Source organism: Cimex lectularius, unplaced genomic scaffold (assembly GCF_000648675.2).
Source record: "Cimex lectularius strain Harlan isolate CLEC.00 unplaced genomic scaffold, Clec_2.1 scaffold1, whole genome shotgun sequence".
NCBI lineage: Eukaryota > Metazoa > Arthropoda > Insecta > Hemiptera > Cimicidae > Cimex > Cimex lectularius.
In genome coordinates, this window is record NW_019392813.1 from 1404269 (window position 1) to 1421883 (window position 17615).

General features: G+C 33.1%; 1 protein-coding gene across 8 annotated transcripts in view; it reads right to left on the reverse strand.

Annotated features, from left to right (window-relative positions):
* The window catches only part of LOC106673537 (protein bric-a-brac 1-like), a 512464-nt gene extending 495884 nt beyond the window's left edge, over positions 1-16580 (reverse strand). For all 8 annotated transcript variants that reach the window (XM_024228316.1, XM_024228315.1, XM_014405753.2 and 5 more), the window contains exon 1: positions 15789-16580. In XM_024228316.1, the coding sequence (XP_024084084.1) occupies positions 15789-16490 (702 nt within the window). In that variant the 5' untranslated portion in view covers positions 16491-16580. The remainder of the gene's footprint in view (positions 1-15788) is intronic.
* Between the last annotated feature and the right edge of the window lie 1035 nt (positions 16581-17615).

The following is a 17615-nucleotide window of genomic DNA, read 5'->3' on the forward strand; positions in this document are numbered from 1 at the left end:
TTTGCCTTAAATTGTATTTAAAACCAAATTTGTGAAGTCGAATTTGTATAAAGCTAAAAATTCTTGAAATAAGCTGACCCTAAAGAAATTGAGTAAGTAAAATCATTAAAATAAAGATAAGAACTGATGAATTTTATTGGAGCATAAAACATCTTTCACAGGATGGAATTTTAATAAGTTTTAATTGTTTTAAAATCATATTTTACAATACAATGATGTCAATGTACGCCATGTGTATGTTATGGGGTCTGCGGGGTGATTAAAGATCATTTTGATCTGCCTACATCGCTGGGGTTGGTCTGTCAGATGCGTTCTGGCCGTTTGCCATCTTCAGTGTCTCTTTTTGAAGGGCTCTCAAAAGTTGAAAGAAATTTATATTGGTCCTGCTGTTTGGTTTGCATGTCATTCACTATCATTTTTGTCCGCATATCTTCGCTGGATTGGTCTGTGAGAAGGCGTTTCGGCCTTTCAACCATCTTCAGTGTGTATCTTTAATGTTTGTGAAATATAAAAGTGTCAGTGATGTCCTTAGTTTGGTTTGTATCTCGCTTCCGATCATATTGGTCTCTCTATCTTAGCTGTTTTACTCTGTCAGGAAAGAGTCACCTATTCCCATCGACGTTTCAAACATCAAATGTTTAGATTATCTTTAACATCAAATAAATAATATAACACATGTGAGATTTCTTCATATGGTCTGTGGGGGTGATAAGGCTAGTAAATATCATGGTGGCGAGTCGTTTTCGATCATTTTAGTCCGCCTATCCTCGCTGAGTTGATCTGTCATACGCGTTACGGCCTTTTGCCATCTTCAGTATGTCTTTGTGAAATAAAAAGAGTTTGTCAGAGCTTGGGGCTGTAGTTTTGTTTGCATGTCGTTCCGATCGTTTTGGTCCGCCTATCCTCGCCGTTTGATTCTGTCAGAAGAGGATCACTCCTACGATCTATTCCCGCCATTGTTCCAGACATACCAGCTTTATCATCAGTTAATATGCGTCATTTGAGGTTTGTGAGGTCTGCGTGGTGATGAGCGGTAACATGCAATTTCTGATCATTGGCCTATGAGACATTGCCTTTCGCCATCTTTAGTATGTCTCTTTTATATGCTCTTAGAAGATGAAAGGAATTTTTCAATGTCTTGGTCCTGTAGTTCTGTTTTTGTTTTAAACCGTACAAGTGTCAACTACTGACGATGGCGAGAAACCGAAACGCGACTAAGATCAAAACAGCGGGGCAGGCAAATGTCAAACTGAATGTTCATTACTCTGCAGACGTGAAGAGGAAATTTTCTATTTCTACGGCAATTCAAAGCACTTTTTGATCCTTATTTTTTTTAAACATGAGCAACTAAAAGTCTAGTAATAGCGCCCAATTCCTAATAAATGTACAAATATGTCTTTAGACTTTTTGATAATGATTTGCTAACGTCGTTTTTGTCTTTCCAGACCATAAATACCAGTACTTTTTACCTATCTCCACGTTCCACCCTTCCGCCATCTTCAGTGTGTTTATGTTTATATGCATGAGAGTAAAAAGAAGTTTTTCGGTGTATTATCTTGGCCCTGTAGTTTTGTTTTCGTTAAAAAATAATGAAGAAAACAACAACTGAAGATGATGAGAAGCCCAGAAACGTCTGACAGACAAAAATCGAAAGGACTGGTAGATCGGGAACAACAAACCACAACAGATTCATTCCCCGTTTGAAGAAGAAATTGGATGTCATGTGGAAAAATCTAATTTGAAAAGTGAACTTTCTATTATTAGACAAAAAAGCTTAACCCATTTTTAATTACAGTTATATGTACCTGCCGAATTTCAATTTGACTAATTGTCAGAATTTTATTGGTTTTTAACATTCTCACTTTATAAAAAATATTAATATTACTAACTATTTCCAAACGGGTTTTTCATTTTAAGACCTCGTTAAACGGAAAAACTGGAGGATTGTATTTAGAATAAAACGATTTCGAAAATTCGGACTACTTCCTTTAAACAACCTTTCATCTTCTTCAAGAAAAGTCTCTATGATAAAACTCTAATCCGGGCAATATTCGGCTTTGATTCAGTTTACCGAGTCTTTTAGATAATTACAGAACGTGGGCGAAAATTAAACTTAATAAAAAAAGAGCTGTAAGCCGTTCAATAACAGGTTGGTTATCCAGCCAATTATTGGTCGACGGTTCCCCTTTTGTTTGGCCTTCGATCTAACCGATCGTATCTGTGATCGGCCCATTCTAGCTGTTTGTTTTCCCTCGAGTAGACGTCCATTGATACATCCTAAGATGCCGGAACGCCTTTTGCCATTAACTATCGTCAATACGACCGAAATTTTTAATTTTTATTGCACAGTTACGTCAAACTAAAAGGATGATATTAATGTTATTGGATAAAAACTATTAATAAATATTTGTCTGATCCAATAAAAGACATCAACGTAGATTCCTGCAAGCTTTCTTATCCAACGTTTTAGTAACACAATTTAAATATTTTACCACCGTTTTATAATAATGATTGTGCCTATATTTATAGTAAAGCGGAAACAATTGAATTTTGTTATTAACAGATGTATATGTTGGTCAGAGAAATTTAAAAAAAAATAGTAATATTAGAAAAAAATTGCACTTTTCTTTACAATAAACCATCCCTCTCTTTTCACATGTACAGAGATCTTAGCTGAACACATAGCTTTATAGATGTCTATAAATAAGGTGTCAAATTGCAGAAATTTTGAGTGATGGTCCACCAGGTTTGCGATAAAACTGTCCTCGTTCAAAAATATTCATCAGAAACCACTCATAATAAATTAATAAGTTAGCAATTCAAAAAATATGAACGAAAAACAGAATTTTTTTTATTTTAAATATTAAAACAGTATATCAATTTGTAAGATTACTCCATACAGTAAGGGAGGTGATAAACCGAAAACTTGGTCGTTATCGATCAATTGGTCCACCTAACCTCGCTTGGTTGGGATGTCAGAAGCGTACTTCGTCTTATACAGTGTGTCTCTTTTATATGTTCTCGAAAGTCAAAAGGAGTTCGTATACGGTTTTTATTTTTGTTTGCCTGTCGTATTCGGACCAATTTGGTCCACCTATACTCGCTGCTTGAGCCAGTCAGACGAGGTTCATCTGTTCCCGCTTTTTTTTCATAATCAGCTATTTATTAACTCAAATACTCAATACAAGCAATGAGTAATTGAGGTTTTGGTCTTGTAGGTTTACTTGCATGTCATTTAGGATCATTTTGGTCCGCCTATCCTCGTTGTTTTACCCTGTCAGACGAGTTTCATCTATTCTCGTCATTGTTTCAGACTTAGTAATTCATCAGGCCACATACAACATTTGAGATTTGGGGAGTCTGCGGGGTGAAGAATGGTAGCGTTTCTGATCATTTTGTCCGCCTATCCTCGCTGTTTCTCACGACAAAATTTCAGTATTTAAAGTATTCTTCCAATTTCATCTATGTCGCCTGGTTCCGCTAGTTTGTGCATGGCTACTTGAAGTATTTACTTAAGTAATGACACCAGAAAGCAACGACACAAAAATCACCCGACCCTTACAATCTAAAATCTGTTTTCCTTTCTTAATCATCATTTGTCAAAACGTTTTCTCACCTTTGGTTCCACTGAAAATGGCCGAACAACGAAGAAAATGCGCATAATTAAGGAGTCAACAAATATTTAAAAAAATATATATTCAAAAAATAAACATAGATTCCCTTATCTTTTGGGCTTTCAGTTTTTTATGAACCAATGGGATTCTGTTTTGAATAGCTGTCGGCTAAATGGGACATGACATTGCGTTTAGACGTAGTGGGTAAAACACTGCATTCCAAGAAAGCCAGATAAGTTTTTAATGCGAGGAAAAGCGTTTGTTTTCCTTCGGCAGGACGCCCGCAGGGTCATTTTAAATATGCAATTGCGGCATTAAACTACTCCCGGCCGTTTTGCGTCACCTGATCCTATACAAACAGAGAAGAGAGCTGAAAAACTATATTCGAAAATATCAGAAAAAGTACAAATTTGCCTGGCAAAATTGTCCTGAGTGTTACGATAAAAGAGATTTTCATGAGATTCTGTTTCTTCCTTAATTTATCTATTTTTGTTCTCTCTTTAAAAGGTTTTGTTTTTGAAATTTCGTGAGCGCTTTATTTATACTGTTTACTAACTTCACCCAATAAACTCATGTGAAAGGAGAACCCCCAACACTCTAATAAACTCGCCCTTACCTTTGCTGACGATACAGCAATTCTATCTGCAAGCCTGTATCATAACAGTTCGTTCCTCGACGACGACTTCTTCACATTAGAAACGTGGTTCCATAAATGGAGAATAAGAATATACAAAAAGAAATTCCAATAGGTTTTTTGTACCTTCAAACTACTTCCTCCTGTTTATCTGAATCAAATTCCACTTCTTTTTTAAGCTCGCATCAAATATTTCGGACTACATAGAGAAAAGATTGACGTGGCATTCATAGACGGGACATAAAATGGCAAAATTGAACTACTGGTTCAAGGCAACTAAAATATCAGAATACATTCTTTATAATTACAAAAAACACAGCTCTTCTAGATCTTGTATGGTCTTACGGAACGATACGGAACGGTCAAAAAATCAAGCTATAAGAAGATCTAATCCCTTAAGCCAAAAATCCTTTTAACAAACCGTTCTAATAGATTCTAATATCCAAAATCGAAGTAAAACCGAAGGAAGGTAGACTAAATTATGAGCATTTAAGAAAGTAAAGGCGAAGAGTTCGTGTTTGGAAGTGTTAGGAAGCGTTGTCCTGTTTTTAAACAGTGACAAAATAATACAAGCCTAAATAACACTCGTGAAATTATCAAACGATAGACTTCCGAGAAATTTATCTGGTTTTAACATGAAACGACACAATAAGTAATTTTATAATCGTTAAACTATTGATCAAATACTCTTATCAGCAAAGGAGAATCTCACATTTTAAATCCGTTGTTAAAACAAGAAACAAAAAGTATTTTTCTATTTATTCTTGAATATGACTATCTGTGGAAAATTTAACTGAAAGAAAAATATAACAAATATAAAAATTAATAGAAATAAAGAATACATGCATCATTCTAAGATTATTTTAAATGGTTTGCTACATAATAAAAACTTGTGCATTATTAAATAGAGCATAATAAGCAGTCTTTTATGATTTTTTGAAGTATATAAAGGCATGATTTCCACCAGCAATGTTTAATTTCGGTAAAAAAATAGCTCAAGTTTGCGATCGTTCACCCTTGGAACTCCCCTGCGAACTTTATTGAGTGTTTTTTATATGACAACTGACTCGGTTTCACGTCAATACACAACAATGATATTGCCATCCGGGACGTGGTGACAGGCGTACAGCCGCCTCCTTCCCTTTTTATTTCCATTTTAGAATTTTCGTTTTGAAATAATCAAATGATGTCACCGGTATCGCTTTCTCACGAATCAGCAGCTGGCGAGGATGATAGGACGGTTCCCTAGTTGCTGATCCGGCTTATCTCGTACCAGGCGACAATTATCAACTATGTTGTAATATGTTAAATTCGTTGTGTTAAATACCATATTTACACATGTAAACAAGGAAAAAACAACCTCGAGCCCGTGAGATAACGGATATTATTAATTTATAATATTTATATTTGCGCAACGATAGGTAAAACACTTTTATTAAAGAGACAGCATTTTTTTTAAGTTGCGCAATAGCACAACTAACTCAATTACACAATACTCGAATTCGGAGTCGATTATTTTCTCTTGTCTAAGCTAATTAAATATTAAAAATGCACTGATAAACAAAAATACCAACTCGGATTAACCTACATAGTCGAAACATTAAAATATTATTTCCCACAAGAGGCCAGAAACCTATAACAGGCTCACAGTAAGAGTTTAATATTTTAAATAACAATACAAAACGAACGCCGCAATGAATATTTATCAAGAGCCTTTTTTATTATTATTATAAGCCACGGCGACACATCATTCAATGTTTTATTTATACCGACAACTGTTATTATAAATATTTATAATTTATATAAAAGTATTAAACGAGTATACGTATAAATGCATATTATATGAGAAAAAAGTTGGAAAGGTCACTGGCGGAGAGGAGGAACGGTAAACTTCCGCCCAATGCTTAATATATATTTACATTAAATTACATTTACATTACAATAAATCAATGGGAGAAAACCTTGTCTTGTAAGCTACGGTTTTAACCATATACAATGTAATATATATGTATTTTATTTATTTTTTCACGCCTAACATCCTTCTTAAAAATAAAATCATACTATTCCAATAGTCGAAATATATAGTTTAAAATAGGTAACATTTTAATCGGCAGGATTTGGTAAACGATTTATCCGATATTGGAGGGATTTTGAGAAAACATTTTTTGCTAATACTATAGGTCAAACAATATTAGGCTTTTACCATTGGGCTATAGAAGCCGGAAAAAATTAGAATTCTAATATATTTTTTGAAACGATATTACCTATTTTTTGTCAGCTACATAAGCTGCCGGCTCTCACCTTTTGCCTATCTCGCATTTTTATTGTTTTATTACCACTATCCTTAATTTTAACGCTTCCACGTTAAAATGTCCTAAGACAAAACACACATTTTTGCTATATAAAAGTTCATCACAACTAAGTTTGGCGGGTCTCAAGAGTTTTCGGTATACTTCTGAGATCCCACACGAGCAAATTCAATGATGATCCCATTTGTATATTATGCAATGAGTAGGAAGAACAGCCACCCATATCATCTTCGAATATGAAGCAACCGCTCAATGGAGACACATAACCTGTGATACAACGAAAATCCAGGGAAAGGAAATGTAGCAACGACAGTCAATGACGACTCCTTGGGAGAAGGATCGAATCGACTGAAGTAAGGAACGCATTTGGGTAGTCACCTAAGGTTTTTGGTATTACGCCAGTCACTACCCCCTATCACTCCGTAATTATATATAAAACTAAATAACCTAGACTACTTTGATGTGCTGGTAAGTACTCGATATTCAATCATAAAAACACCCCTTGTTGTTCATATATTTCAAATTTAAGCATGGTGTCCCATGAACAGATGTCCATACTAAAGGGGGGGGGGTCCATACTAAAAAGTCCCTAAAGAAAAACTGTGTTCGACATATTTCACTTTTCAGGTTACTTCAACCTTTCACAAATTCATTCCGCAAAGTCTCCGTATCTCTTAAAATATTAATTGTAAATTTGATTTCAGCAATGAAAAGAACATTAAAACCTCTATGAGATTAATTTTTTACTGTAACCTAAAAAATTGTAAAATCACATAGAATATAAACTCGTTTCCAAAGTTTTTGTTTAAAGTTTAAGTAAGATTTTCTTGGTTCTGTAAATATTGACAGATTTGGCTCTTACCAAAAAGTTACGCATGCTTTAAACATTCACTTAAATTTCTAAACAGTCAGATCATCAGTGTAACATTAACGTTTGATTGCTAAAGATTTGATGCTTCAGTTACAAAACTGTTTACAAAATATCCAATAGGGTTTTGAAATTACATTAAAAATAATGAGAATACAAAGTGAACAAAAAAGACTTTTTTGTAAAATATTAAACATAAGAAGAAAGCCAAAGGCGTCTACAATTAAAATGATGTCAGTCTAGCATTCTTCAGGAAATCTGTCAATTTAAAAATTTTATTTAATCTTTAGTCGCCTTTAGTTTTTCTTATGAGCAATATTATATCAGTTTTTTTGTCTGAGTTGTATTACTTTCATTATTTTTTAATAGAAGTTGCAAAATCTTAATGACTAGGTTTTGAACCGTCTGTAACCGAAAAACCAATTTTTAGCGATATGTGTCAATATTTTCGGAACCAAAATATTATTTTAACTTTACACTTTTAGATTTAAACTTCGGAAACTCTTAACAGTTTATCTTCTAACTGATTCTGTGTTTTGCTTGCTTAGGTTACAATAAAAAAATTAAAAAAAGAAATACAAGTGAAGTTCAAATTTTTGATGCACTTTCTACTGATGTAATCAAATTTTAAATAGGATTAATATTTAATGAGATACGGGAGCTTTTTAAAATTAAGTGGTGAAAGGTTGACGTATCTTCAAAGTGAAATATCTCGAATACAATTTAGAATCAGACTTTAGACAATAGGGACTTTTTAGAACAATTTGATGTGTGGTAACCGCCAGAAGTATTGACGTTTGTTCACTGAAACACCCTGTATTCGTTAATGATTATATTTATTTAACCTTTTAGTTAATTTTTGAAGTTAAATTAAAAAAAGTTAAAATTTGTAGGAAATTGTCGCAATTCATTAACAAATTATAATATTCAATAAGTTTGATTAAAAGATTAATTGAGAAGTTGACGCTCGGTACTCAAATTAAAAACAATAAGGTAAACTTGTTTCTAATTAGATTGAAATTACTTTTGTTCATTTTACACAAATTGTATTCTCCATCGACTATTTAAAAGTTTGTTGATAAAACAGACCGATTTTCAGCTATTAAAGAGACACGAAAATGTTTAGAAAGGTTCGGAATAATATTCCGTTGGTTCAATATTGCAATGCGGTACACCTAGTAAATATTTAAGTTTAACTTCACCTTCTTAATATATCTCAATAGTCACTTTAAAGGTTACAAAATTATAAAGTTGGTAAAACTGATAACAACCGAGAAAGTCTCTAAACATATAATTGTTTTTAAAAAAGTAACTATTTACGCAAAAAAGTTAAAATGCTACCAACTTATTGTTATTTTATATTTTTAAAATACTAATAAAACTTTCATGTTAAACCTCCCTCAATCTAATAAAAACATGAAACCGTTTATATAATATTAAAAATTAAAATAAGGAAAAATCCCTATTGATTTTTATCTGAAGAATTATGCAACAAAGTTCTTTAAAATGTTTCCAACAACTGAAAACAACACATTTTGGACATAATCTCAAAACACCATGGCAGTCAAATAAAATTAAAGAAATTTCAGACTAATTTATTTCTATTTTTGAAGCTTATATCTTATAGCTTTGAAGCTATTGGGTTGTCCGGAAAATAATGCAGGATTTTAAGTTTTCATTAAAAAAAATCTATATAAAATATTCTGTTTACGTTTACAGGATTACTCATTTGTATGAATGTCANTTTTGATTAAAGAACATTGCTTTAAAGTAACTAGTTTCTTTTTTTTTGTTTAATACCAAAATCCTGCATTATTTTCCGGACAACCCAATATAACAGACTAGAAACGAGGAATATTCAAGTGACCGATCATTTCCATAATATTTTCCTTGATTTGAAAAATAATCTGAAAACCTCGGTGCTTTCAAATGATGATGGACCTTTTTTTTCTATTGTACCATTATTGAATGTTAGAAATCAGGGCATAGTTTAGAAAATCCGCTAATAATCTAGAAATTTAAAACAATCTATTAGATTACGAAAGTATCAATTTGAATAATATATATTTTTTTAAAAATTCTGAAAACTAGATCAAAATCTGGTCATTCTTCAGAAACACCGTTTCTGATTGTCAATGATAATTATGATGATGCTTGTTTTTAGAAATAAACGGAAAATCAACTGTCCAACTATATTTTTCTAACTCGACCGCACCTAAATTTTTAGTAACTTATTTTTAAGACAGACCTTAGGGTGACTAAATGACGTATCAAATTTGATCAAAAACATAAATATTTCTTGGTTTTTAACCGTCTTTTGGATAAAGCAACAAGAAGCGAAAGCATAGAAAATCGACCTTGCCGTAATTACGCGTGTTGAGTATCTCTCAATAAAAAACATTTAAGATATCTTCAGTAATAAAAATAGGAAAATGGAGGTAATAATCCTTATTTTTATACCAATCAGCGCCAAAGGAAGCTATTATAATTAAGAATAAAAAACAAAAACCATCCGCATTGGCTGGTTAATTAGTCAACTTTTTAAACGTTTCCGTGAACTTCTTACACATAAAACTATAACTATAAAATTACAAACTTTTAAAATAACTAATGATCTCCGTAATGGACGTTCTATTGAATCGGGTTTGTTCAAAAACAATTACATCTTTTACCTAATTATTTTTTATTGAATATTTAAGTTATACGTAAATTTGAGTATTTTTTGTCGACAATTAATAAATCAAAGGAAAATAAATATCTAAAAAAATATCAGAACCAACTTTGCTACAGCGCTCGATTGCAAAATAATTATGTATAATACAATAGATAGTTCGACATGAATCGTTCGTAAAATGATTTTTTTTGCGTCCCCCCCCAAAATTGGTTTAAATATTATTTTTTTAGCAAGAAACAAGGCGATATTTGTTTCCTGTGCACCGAAAAACCATGGCTACATATTTTGAGGTAAATCTAAAAGATCCTAAAAGTCCTCCCCTTGTTAGCAGTACTCAAAAAAAAATATACCGATCAACTTAGTTTCGTGAATTCTTCCTATTATATTTGTTTCAAAATCCTTTTATTTTATATTAATCTGTAGTATTTTTAGATTGCACGATCATAAGTATAAAATGTTCAAACCTTGGCCCATTTAGATAGAAAATGAGTCAAAGTAATACAGTAAATTTGTATCATGTGATAAATGTGTAATTAAACCGCTTTTATAAAATTCAGTTTTAAAAAAATATTTGATAAATAATATTAAAACAGACGTAAAACTATTTTGAGGAAAATCAAAGAATTTATCCCACGTCCTAAGCCTGTTTGTAAGTAGTACCCAACAAAAAAATCTAACCATCAGAGTTTCAAAATTTTGGAGGTTAATCTATACATTGAATAAGTTCACAATAATATTTTAGCGTTTTAAGAAGAGTTAAAGCCGATTAACAAAATTTTTTAAAACAAAAAATAGAACTGCACAATACCTGTATTTTATTCAATCTTTTTATTTTTTAGCTGCCTTTGTTTAAAAAAATTCCAAAATTAAATTGTATAATGGGGTTTGAAAAATTACTAATGATGGAAAGTTATTCGAAATTTTAAGCTTTAATAATAGATAGGGGCGTCTGTGGCCGCAACGGGTGATACGGCGGCCCTGTCTGTCTGGGGTTCTGGAGGTCTTGGGTAAAAGTGGAATTTTGTCAAAAACACCAGAGAAAAATATCGAATTTTTTAAATTTCTAACTAATTGTAAATCGGTTAAATTAACTATGAATCTTTCTCGCCAAAGTGCATTTATTGTAATTGTAATAATGTGCAATTGTGTCTGACATGTCTGGCATAAAATGTAATTTGTAAAAAACTCTTAATTTCAAATCAGGCTTAAACAAGCTGTATTTCAGTTATCACTGAGACTAATTAATGATAATATATAGTGTGATAAAAACCAGAAACTCCCGTCCAAATCAACGACATTTTACCCGATAGTGAAATAATTTTGTATTTTATATTTTTACCGCCAACAGCTAATAATAATTGCAGTTTCTTTATGGTAACCCTGGCCGGAGATATTGTTTATAAAATTTAAATTAAAGATAAGACGATACGATTTTTTTAATGTTTAAAAAAACAATAAATTGTTTTTAAAATAATATAAAATCGTTAACATATTAATTGCCAGATGTCATAATTATATAATGCGTTAAAAGACTATTATTTCAATCTATTATTTGTCGGATAAACATAAACCAAGTTGAAAAACGTATTTTTATTATTATTTTGAATTAGAAGATTTTGCCCTTCGACATATCGATTAACCAAACGGCCGATAAATATTAGAATCTCTAATCTCCGCTATGTCTATAGAAATCCCGTTTTATTTCTTTCCAAAAAAAAAATTGATGTACTGGATAATTAAATATCTTTTCTTACAGCCAGCAGCTATAACTTTAAAATGACAAAGATAACCAAGTGTTGAACGAGATAATTATATCACAAATGTGTTTTTTTTAATGGATAAAATAATAACAGGATGCAATCGACAATATGTCTATAATATCTAACCATGATATTTCTATTCCATTTCAGTTCATATTAGTTCAACGGAGTCTGTGCGAAATAATTTTACTACAAGTTTAATGTAAATGTAAACTTCTATTATATACATTAAATAAGATTAAATGTGTAAGTAACAATTCTGCTTACTTCTAACATGTTAACTTTTCAAAAAATTTGCTTTCATTTTTAACGACATATATCATGTTTGCTATGTAATTGTAGATATTTTCTTGCATTAAAGATTTTTGGATTGTTTCAGTTTTTTTTAGTTGTATGCATTATGCTATTATGATTTAGTTTACTTCTTGATTTCAAATAAGAGATAAGGAACAAAAATATTTTGAATTAAAAATAATTGTTTAATTAGTTGTCACATTAGCGGCTTTCTGATAGGCAGGAAAAGAAACAAAGTATATTTAAATCAATTGTGAGAAAATTAATTGTAATTTAGCTTAATTATAATAATTTAAACTGAATTAATCATTACGACCTACATTCAGTTACTAATAAAAACCTAGTTGATGGGTAAATCAATGAATAGCTTTGTGAAACAAAAAATAAAGTGAATATAATATGAATTATTCGATTTGATATTTCAAGTAAGAAGGAAAACAACAGTTTCCGGCCATTTTAAGTCGAGATTTTAAATATTAGATGGATATTTTTTCTCATTTCCATTTAAAAGATTTAGTATTGTAAAACCCAACTTGAACGAAACAGTTTGAAATTGTAAGGACAGCATTGCCGTGCGCACACGTCAAGTGCGCGGGGCTTCAATTACCATCGGCCGTCTAAGTTTTAACTTTAAATATAGTTTAAGAAGAAAGTTTGCCGGAGTGGAGGGGCTTAGGCGTGACGTGCGCCTTCTCAAGTTGGCCCAACTTGGCGTAATAAGTTTTGAGTATTTGCGCCTCTCAGGTACATGGTAATTGTGTCTGAAGAAGACGTGTTAACAGGATTATTCCTGTCCTAGAGGTGGGGACGACCACGTGCCCGAGCAGAAGGCGCCTAGGTCAAGATTCGGGAACGTCTCCCACGGTAGGGGACTTGACCGGGAGCGAGCGAGACGGTTTTTTTTCCTTCGAACAATAACAAAGGACAATCGGATTTTTTATATTTTATTTAACACTACGTTTAGAGTTATTCAGTTTAGCGGATTAACGCTCCTTTTTTAGATTACCGCTTAATCTTTCTATTTTACCTACCGTAATGCTTTAAAAACAGTTTTTATTACAAATAAATTAGACAGATTTTTATAATGTATTAAAATATGTCATTCTTTTTTTTAAATAGATCCTAAAGGAAATGAGGCATACAAGGGATAAAAACACCTTCAACTAAGATAGGATGAAACTAAGCGTCAAAATCCTTCGTTAAGCCCTCGTTGAGTGAATTTAGGCCAAAAATATATTTTCTAAAATATAATTTATATCTAATTCTCCAATCCATAGAAGTGTTTAATTTTTTGTTTAACATTAAAGTCATTTTTAGCCCGGATTCGCAATTATAAATACAAAAATGGTTAAATTTATAAAACCGATATAAAACACTAGTTTATTCATTTTTTTATACTTAAAAACTTAAACAATCTTAATTTTTATAAATAGATACATTTTTAACTAAAAATTATCGCAGTATTGCCTAAATTGTAGTAAATTTCACGTATAATAGCCAACATAACATTTTATTTAAAAAGCAGTTTTTAATTTTTTTTTTGTCTTCTTCAAAGACTTTTTCGCCCAAATAATCTTTAATTTTCTAGTTAAAACATTTAACATATTTGATAATTAACGAATAAATGTCATTATTTTACAAAATTATAGGCCTACGGTTGTTTCAATCATTCGATTCAACTAAAATCCGCCAAAACACGATAAAATTTGTCTTTATGACTATTAATTAACTGCAAAATCATAATTTTTGTTCGTACCAAAGAATTTTGATTATGAACATCGGATTTTTTTACAGTTAATCAGTGGATTAAATAAATACTCTTTATCCTAAATCAAGTTTCGCGAATGTTCAAAAATCGTTATGGATCAAAAAATTTGAAGCCTAAAAAGATATTTATTTATGTTTTTCATATTTAATTTAAAGTTTCTTTCCTATATAAGATTCGGCGAAATAAAATAACACTAATAATAATAATAATAAACTTATAAATTATTATTAGACTTTGTAAAAATTATCGATTTTACTCAACTGCCTAAATACTGTTGTGCAAGCCTTATGGTGAGGCAATTCCACAATATTGCACATAGTTTTAGAAATATAATTTCACAAGTTAATGAAAGTAATAATATCATTTTTTATGGCCAAGAAAGAAATTTTAACCATGGAATTTGCATGAATAACAGACCGTTTTGACGAACCGTTTATAAAATACAATCACTCGATCATGTGTTTGTTTCTATTTCAAACAACTTGACAAGATAAATTATATTAAAATAACAATCACATTTTGACCTTGTGAATTTGTGATTTAAAAAGGAAAAAATCTAGAGCGTACACGAGGCGAAAGTATTACGCAGCGGGGAATATTTAAATTTCATCTATTTCAACAATGGTATTGATTTATTGCGCACTTCATTGATTTAAAACATAGAATTTAAATATTTTTCAAACAATATAAAATAATTATTCGTAAGACACATCTCCGAAGATGTTCTAACACGTCATATAATAAATAATAACTAAATATTCGTGTATTTTTTTCTATAGTCGTTCAGACCTGCAAAAAGCAATACGAACGATTTCGCCGGGTCGGCGTCGGTTTGTGCAAAGTCCGCGAGGCAGTTTCTGAACCCCGAAGGGACTTTAACGCAACCGGGGCGAAGCAGGTGTGTACCCGTCCGCCCGCTTAATATAAAATTCACCGCCTCCTACTTCTTGCAAGTCCCTTTATCATTTCTCGAGCTTTTTATCGTTTTAATCTGAACACTTGCACTTTTTATAATCAATATGTGCAAGTTTTTATGGGGGTTAGAATTTGATTCGAGGCGGGGGTAAGCAATAAAAACCGAGCCCCTTCCGGCAATTAGATAATTTCATTGGGGCTTTTTCGATTATTATCGGGGTTAAATCGAGAAGTGAAAAAATTAAAAAAACACCTGCACGGCATGCCGAAAGTAGAAAATTTAAGGAATAATCGCTTAACAACAATATAAAATTAAAGGCTCATTTCTAGCATTTTCGTACTGCATCATTCATTCGCATTGTGCTTAACTTTCCGATTTTGAAGCAGAAAGATGCATAATTTGGTATTTAACTATCAAAATAAAATAAATGCAAAAATCGATTTGAAAAGAAAAAGAAAGAAGAATTTACACAGGCCAAAAAAGTTAACAATTAAATTGCTTTTCTATTTAATTAATTTTAAAAGAAAAAACCTTTTATTTTAGTTTAACTATTCAACAGCGAAAAAATGTTGAGGTCAGGTTTTTGCAAGGGCTAATTCTGTGGTAATATTATCCAATGAGATTGGATTATGGTTTCATTGATTGTCCGGTGTCCGAAAGAAATTGTTTTGCGAAATTGATATTGTCTAAAGACTATTAAAAAAATTTAAAGTTTACTGGATGCTTTTCACGATTGTAACTTGTAAAATGACTAGCAAATGTGGTGAAATCTATACTGAGTGTGGATAACCCTTAAATTTATTATCAAACTCACCTACTTTTTCAAGAATTCCATAGAAAGATGATATAACACAAACAAAAAATGATAACTTAATTCCGAGATGACACTTGGTTTTTCTGGAATGAAGGCACGGCATTCTCACAGGGTGAAACTGAGGGGGTGTAACTTACCCTTTCTTCCTCGCGAATCATTTCGGCGATGCCCGGCTTGATTTCCATGTCTTCGGATGGCTGTTGCGGAGGCTGAACGGGCGGTGGAGGCGGCGGCGGTGCAAGCGGGAGCGGCAGCATGTTGGTCGGCGTGCTCGAGGGCGGTCCGGCAGGAGGCGGACACGAGGAAGGCGGAGACGTTGTCACCAGTTCTAGAGCCCTACCTTCCAGGGATTCTGAGACGCTTCCTTCTGGGCTACTAGGGTCGACGGACGTCCGCCGGCGTTTCTTCCTCGAGAGTGACACGTCTTCCAAGCCCTTGCCGAGGTCCTGTTCTCCGTTGACGTCCGCCAGACCCCGGATCTTCAGAGATTCGGCCACTTTGAGCAGGGGGCCGATCTGCTCCTGGGACACGTTGATCTCACCTTTGTACATGAATTCGACGACCGCCTTCAACTCTGGCCACTTGATGTCCTTGAGGATGACGATGGGGTGTTGACAGGGGTTGTCGAAGAAGAGGCTCTGGAAATAAGGGCTGCACGCTGACAGCACCATTTTATGGGCCTTCACTGAGTGCCCTTCGCAAGCGAGGGTGACGTCCACGAAACTCTCGCTCTGGAGCAGTTGGTCGAAAACATTGGTCAGGTTGCTTTGGTAGTTGTTCCACCGGAGGCAGAACTGTTGGGGCGAAGCCGGCGGCCCCCCTCCAATACCCGGATGCATCGTGAGAGACCGTAAATTTTACGATGTAAAGGCTAAAAGGGGATTACAACCACACGCGACCGAGACCCGCACTCGAATGAGGAGTGAGACACTCCCCTCGCCCCCTCCAGAGTGCCGCCCGCACCCCACCAACCCCCACTCTCCGCACTACTCGCTCCCTCATTTATTTATATAAAATGTACATGTAATATAGGGGTGTGAAATGAGAGCATCTCTAGTATGCATAATGTATGTCTCCCGCCGGTTCCTATTGATTTATTGATGGAGCAAGGAGTCGGTTACTCTCCTCTCTTCCCTCTATCTTCATTTTAACTGTTTACTTATTTATCTGACCTGTTTCGCGCACTCTAGTTTCCAAGATTTATATATGCATGATGGTATTAATAATTAATATGAAGGAGGCTCGGTTTCCGCCTGATGAAGAAAAACCGAGGAGAGGATTAAACATTCATTCCGAGGCTTATATTATGCCGGGGCCGTCGTAATTTCAAGAAATTGCCACAAGTGTGAAATCTAAGCCGTCATCATACTAGAACAGACGTAATACTTGCAAATACCCATATTCGACAAAAGCAAATTGGCTTTGTGAATGAGACTTACATTTTGCTTAAGTTTATTTTTTCAACTTATCTTACATCATATTGTAAATTGTAGACATTTTTCTATGGGGCCATTATACTATCCAACCCTTTTACAAACCCCAAAACATATCAAACCTTCTTTCTTCTGCTGATGTCTTACACCTTTAAGACAATGTAAACAAGTTGTCCCTCTGGCTGGATAAAAATAAATCTTAGCATTGGTAAATTTTACGCTATGACTTTCCACAAAAAGAAACAACCTATAATAGCCTCATAACTTCTTAAGAGTTCTGTACAAACCCTTAATAGAAATTATAAAATTTGTGATTTAGAGATTAACACGAATCTTAGCATGACAATTCACAGATTCTCTTGACCGATTATTATATAAAAAGTTTATAATTGCAGAAGACCACTCTTAGATATTGACTCTCTCTCTACCTCACTCTTTCTCTCTCTTTTTCTCTTTCTTTCTCTCTTCGTCCTGTCGTCTGTAACTTTTCGACTCTCCAAGAAGGGTGTTCAAGCTTTATCTCAAGACTGA